General features: G+C 34.4%; 1 protein-coding gene across 1 annotated transcript; it reads right to left on the bottom strand.

Moving 5' to 3' along the window:
- Positions 1-3,380, bottom strand: LOC114384084 (mitochondrial import inner membrane translocase subunit PAM16 like 2-like). Its single transcript, XM_028343758.1, has 4 exons — positions 3,061-3,380; positions 2,500-2,587; positions 972-1,105; positions 1-313 (listed from the first exon to the last, which is right to left on the bottom strand). Exons 1-4 carry the CDS (start codon positions 3,061-3,063, stop codon positions 188-190), a joined length of 351 nt encoding a protein of 116 aa, XP_028199559.1. The 5' UTR covers positions 3,064-3,380; the 3' UTR covers positions 1-187.
- Between the last annotated feature and the right edge of the window lie 2,959 nt (positions 3,381-6,339).

The following is a 6,339-nucleotide window of genomic DNA, read 5'->3' as shown; positions in this document are numbered from 1 at the left end:
TGTTAAAAATAATAATGTAACTTCATTTTATAGTAGCCTTTATTGGCAGTCAATCCCAAACTAATCATTTACAATTTTGATAATAATAAAATTTAGTTCAGAAACTTCTGATTATGCAAATAGTATACAACAACTTGGAGGCAAAAATGATTACACAAGGGTTATAAAATGGTGAAAATGCAAGTTCTCAACTAGGGGTACCCTGGCTCTTGCCTTGTTGAACTGCCTCTAGACATTCCTTGGCCCGATGAACTTTGGACTGGAGGTAGAAACTCCCATTTTTGGCATTATTCTCAAACAAATTGTCATATTTCTGCATGGCAAGAAATATTTTAAGCAATTATTAAAAGAATAATTTAGCTCCTATGATGTGAAGGGTATACTTCAGCAAAACAAGTGCAAAGTTATAACCATTAATTGAAAAATCAAATGGATTTTAGTATCATGATATATAGGGTTAATAGTGTTTTTCGTCCTGTAAATTTGCCAATTGTTGGTTTTCCCTGTCTTTTAAAACCCCTTGTCGTCCCTTTTAAATATCCAAACTTTCGTCCCTTAGTCTAATTTTGTTAAGTTACTGTACAGTTACTTGGTGATCTTTCTAACCAGCCCTGTAGTCATGAAACACACAGATTCCACCTCCCTTGTTATACATAGATCATCAAATAATTGTAAAGTAACTTAACAGAGTTAGACAGAGAAACAAAAGTTAGTATGCAGGAAATACAGGGACGAGAAATGGGGGTTTTAAAAGTAAGGGGAAAAAACCAAAAATTGGCAATTTTATAGGGGGCGAAAAACATCGTTAACCTTAATATATAATAAATAAGCTTTTATCACATATTAGCTATTGATTTTCCAATTGAAGGCTATAACAGTATACTTCATCCTCCAAATGCATTCCCCACTTTAGAAGTGATAAATTCGAAAACAAATGGGTAATATACCCACAACAAAGATGATATACTAACCTTGATAATCTCCTCCCAGGGAGTTTCCTCGGTAACACCAAGAATCTGCCTAGCCTCTTGCTCTGTCATCACCTTGCTAGCTCTGCGCATAGTATTTTGAATTGTCTCTTGTGCAACACCATTTTTTGAGGCATCTGCAATAACATAACATAATGTTAAGAAAATGAGAAGATCTAGAACCGCTGCATTGTTGTGTCTATGTGTACAGAGTGAGAGAGAAAATTGGCCAAGACATTGTGAGAAAAAAATAAAGGAACCAACAAATTAAGTGTATGATGTATCAGAGTAAATAAATAAGATATTTGACAAAGACCATGAAATTAAGGAGAAAAAGGAGGAACTACTTTGGTAAACTTGTTCCGTTCAGTATCAGATGTTATATTGCAATACTTGGAGACCTAAGCTGTTTAAAAACAATGTTGCATATTGTCAGACTTCAACATGAGAAAATAGCTTAGCTTGCTATCCTCATTAATGAAATCTAAAGAGAAAAATAATGTCTAATGAATGAAGGATATGCAACTTCCAGCTCTTTATGAACAAAGGAAATATAAAAAAATTTGATAACAGATAAAGGAACCACAGTAAAAAGTTAGACCTTAAAATATCTATAGATTTAAGAAAGCCAATAATAAAGTCCCTTATAATATGTACACAGTAAATTTTTGCAACATGAGTGTAGCATATGTTGAAATGAGCAAGGATATGTTTAAGGCAATGGAAAATCTTCGGACATGTGGAGGTGTAACCGTGTAAGTGTAACAAAGGATTGCGACACGTGATTAGTTCATAGTCAACATACAATACATTGTTGATGAAAGGCATGATCACATGGCATTGAGTAGCATTCAGTATTGACATCCAACTTCTCCTTTGGAATCTCAACAAGTGATCCCTTTATGGTTAGAAAATTACCCTCTTTAATATCTTACAAAAGTTTATTTTTGCCTTTTTCCTCGGCTGTAACTTTTCTGTCATAGGGATACAGACTGTAGTCCCTCTTTTGTCCTATTGTACTTCTGATTTGACATTTATATATGAATACATATTTGAAGCTGAGTGAAGATTTGAATCACTCAAAGCTCTTTTGCATCTAATCCCTTTTCTCAAGTGGCTTGTCAAACAACCCCTTAGAGAACAATTGTAATGATCTAGAAGTTGACTATAACCCTCTCATCAGCTCTTGTCACAATATGCTACTCAACTCTAAGAAACTAGGATTTCATTCAACACTGGCTGAAGGAGAGGGCATCACTTACCATAGGTATGTAATTAATTGCCCCCCGGAATTTCATACAGAATATTCCTTTGCAATAATTTGAACTTGTGAACTTTATTACCCCCCTCCCCCCCAGCCCATGAAATCCCCTGCAACAATTTAAGCAACATTTATATATCCAAAGAAACAAACGATAGCAAATAAACCAAACACCTAGAAATCAGAGTATTGAACAGTAAATTAGCATGAAATTATGTTTGTCAAACAAATCACAAATCTATTCAGAATCGAAAAATCTGAAAGGCTTACTAGTAAGCGCTTGACGATATGCCTGAACAACTGCTCTTGCCAAGATTCCTCCACCCATTACAATCAAGTTTGCAAGAATCTTAGCGGCCTGCATGAAATAATTAAGTTAAAATTTTAAAGATACCAGATTAAACCCCCTTCTTCAAAATCACCTCAATCATACTTTTCTCTTTTTTATTTTTATGTTTCCATATGATTCATATTTCATACATCAAAACAATTAACCCTAATCTGTGTCTTGAAACCACGACACCCCCAGCAAACTGAGCAATGCCAACACAGAAATCACAACTTATTTATACAATGAAAAAATAAATCAATCTAGGTTGGCTACACAAAAAAAAAATAAAAAAATCGAAGCACCCTCTTACAATCCTACCTCTAAATCTTACGAAACAATAGAGAAAAAAAATCAAAGGAAAGAATATTTATAATTCCCTTTACGCACATAATCTAAACAGCAAAGAACACACAAATTTCCGTTTCCCTTGAAACCCAGCAAGCAAAATAGATAGAAGAAACAGCAAAGAGAGAGAGGGGGGGGGGGGGGGGGGGAGGTACCATAGCTAGAGAATCAGCAAAATGAACCCCTTTCTAATCCACACGCTTCGATTTTTCTTCTCTGCGAATGAGAAAATATAGAGCTAGGGGAGGGGACCGAAAATTGAGTTTAAAAAGAAGTGACTTGACGTGTGGGTAAAGACGAAGAAGAGAAGATCAATCTTTTGCTATAACAAAAGCTGCGTGGTGAAAGATGGCGGCAATGGAGGATGCTAGGGTTTCAATTTGGGAACTGTTGGAGTATTCTCCGCCTCAAACACAGTACGATGTTTAGAAAATTCTGGAACCGGTACAATTACTAAACTAGACATAAAAGTAATTACTAAACTAATTAATGGCAATTAACTTTAAGGCAAATGCTAAACAATGTTAGCACTGATTGGTTAGACTAAGGGGTGGGTAAACGGACAATTTATAGTCCATCAGTATGTCATATTTTTTGATCGGTCCCGTTTAATCAACACGGGTTTGACCCGTGGGTTTATGGGTTGTCCACATTTAGTATTAGGTTTGATTTGTGTGACCTGATTCAATCATATTAAGTTTAATTTTTTCTTTTTCACTTTAAATTTTTCTTTTAGAATAACAGATAAAGAAATATATTAGATAAAATAAAGATTTAAAGATAAAAATAAAAGATTTAAATTAAAAGATGATAAAGATAAAAAAGGATAAGATAAGAAAAAAAAATAACAGAAATAAAAGATTAAAATAAAAAAGATAAATGATAACATGTTAAAAATCTTCTTTTTTGATATTTTCTCGAACTTTTTTCTTTTAATTTATCTTTTTCATATCTGCAAGTCTTAAATAATAAAAATATCAATTCTTATCATTTAAGCTAAAAATAATTGTTAAATAAACATTTTTAAAAATATTTTAATATATTTTTATTATAAAAAATAGCTCACATCATATTTAGTCGTTATCATTGTAGCAGATTAAAAACACTTTACACGCGCAAGTCATACGTCACATCCTTGGCCCACCACCGCGCCATCACGCAAAGTACATCTCTTCTATCTTTTTATCCTATTTTTGTTGGGGTTGATTCATTGTTGTACTCTTAAATGTGGAGATGGAGAATGCTCAAATATGGAATCATTTATTATTGAAGATGTTTAAATTTTATATTTTAGATTTATTGGTTGGATTTTTCTTTTGGTAAGACATTATTTATTTTATTGATGTAATTGACTAATTATTGAAATTTTATTTACATCTGTATTGAACTTAATTTGATTGTATTGTATTTTTATTACAATTGAAATTTTTTTAAAACTAGTCCCGCGGACTGGCCCTTTGACCCGCAGAGCGGGGGCGGACCAATTTATTTAGTTTGTGTAAGAAGTGGGGCGCGAATTGACCCGATTCGCTGTCAATGTGAACTTATGCGAGTGGGCTTTACGCGGAACGGGCCGACCCGCTTACCCACCCTTAGTTAGACTTAGATCCTAATATTAAATTAGAAAGTTGATCTTGGCACCGATTCTTCTTTTAGACTTTTAGTCCTTAAATAGAATAAAATAAACTATCATTATAATTATTATATGAAAAATGTTTAAATCTTAATGCCTATCATTTGTTTAATTCTGTTTTTGTTTAATATCATTTGCTAAATTTATAACTAGTGAAATAATCCATGTCATGGATATTAGATTTGTAATTTATTAAAAAAAATCTTTCTATAATTTTAATATATTTTTATTATTTTTTCATTTTACAAAAACAAATACAAGTAGGTGTATAAATATCTAGAAAAAAATAATATATATATATATATATATATATATATATATATATATATATATATATATATATATATATGAGTATGATTGATTTACATAAAATTACTCAAGTTTAATTAAGTTTATCAAACTTGAAATATAGTTCATTTTAAAAAAAACTACTTAACATTCATTTTTTTCTAAATACCTAAAAAAATTTGCGTTTCATTTTAACATATGTCGTTAGTCTGTATCGGTTAAGTAAGGACGTGGCAGAAAAAGTGTCACATCATCACGCCTACTCACTAAACAAGTAGGCACATGTGCATCCACATCAATAATTTATGTTTTTTTAATTTTTTTTAAATGAAAGCCAAAAAAGGGAGGCAGTATCATCCGTGGTGGCGTTAGAGGTGGCACCAGAGCAACTCGTGCACGAAGTTATGGAAGTAACTAAGTGGTCGTACGAGAAGAAGAGATACATTATTCTATGGTTAGTCTAGGTTAGCGCACCGTCAACTCAACCGATGTCTCCCTCCCTTCCATCGACCTGCCCCACCGCCTGGTCTCCCACATCTGCTTCGACAATCATGTGCCCATTACATGGAAGTTCCCCAAGAAAGCCATGTCCGCTAGACTCATCCCTCCCTTCCTAGTCCTATCCATCCTCTCTGCCCGCGTGGTCCCATAGTGCTGCCTACACTCTCTACGTGGACCTCCTGAGCCGCCATGCCTTCTCCCCTCCACATCCACTTCCCCAATTATCACCAAGTCATGGCCGCTATCCATCACCTTCTTCACTTCTCCCAACTCTATTCCTCCCACAACACTAAACCTGACATCCTTCTCGTTCACTTTCTCTTCACTCTCGTCTCTCAGTTGCTCGAAGCCTTATTGTCCAACGAAGGATTGCTCTAGCACACCCCCCCTCCCCCCCCGCTTCCTCCCCGTTGATCTCGACATTGTCATCGACATCAACGATGCCTTGCGTCGAAAAAACACTGTTATGGCCATTCAGATTATTTTGTGCTTTCTTCATCACAAACTCACTTCCCGGATCCTTGCATTGGTTTAGCGAAACATGTATTCAAACCCACACCTTTCATTTTTTTAGCTTTGCTAGAAATTTGAAACATAATTTTGGTCATTGGCATGCACGAGGAGGCGTAAGAGGATGATTTGCAAAATGCCTTTGGTGAATATGGAGAGATTAAGAACCTACATTTAAATGTCGTGGACTAGTTTTGTCAAAGTAACTCTTTTCATTCCCGAGTTGCTCTAGCACCGTCTCATGCACCACCACAGATGATGATGCCTCCCTTTTTTTGCTTTCATTTTTAAAAAATTAAAAAAAAAACATAAATGACTGACGTGGATGCGCCTATGCCTACTTGTTTAGTGAGTAGGTGTGATGATGTGACACTTCGTTTGTCACGTCATCACTTAATGAATGCAGACTAATGACATGTACTAAAATGTAATGCAAAATTTTTTCAGGTATCTAGGGAAAAAACATGAATGTTAGATAGTTTTTTGAAAACGAACTATATTT

Source organism: Glycine soja, chromosome 2 (assembly GCF_004193775.1).
Source record: "Glycine soja cultivar W05 chromosome 2, ASM419377v2, whole genome shotgun sequence".
NCBI lineage: Eukaryota > Viridiplantae > Streptophyta > Magnoliopsida > Fabales > Fabaceae > Glycine > Glycine soja.
The sequence above is the reverse complement of the archived record's forward strand: the minus strand, read 5'-3'. Positions and strand labels throughout refer to the sequence as shown.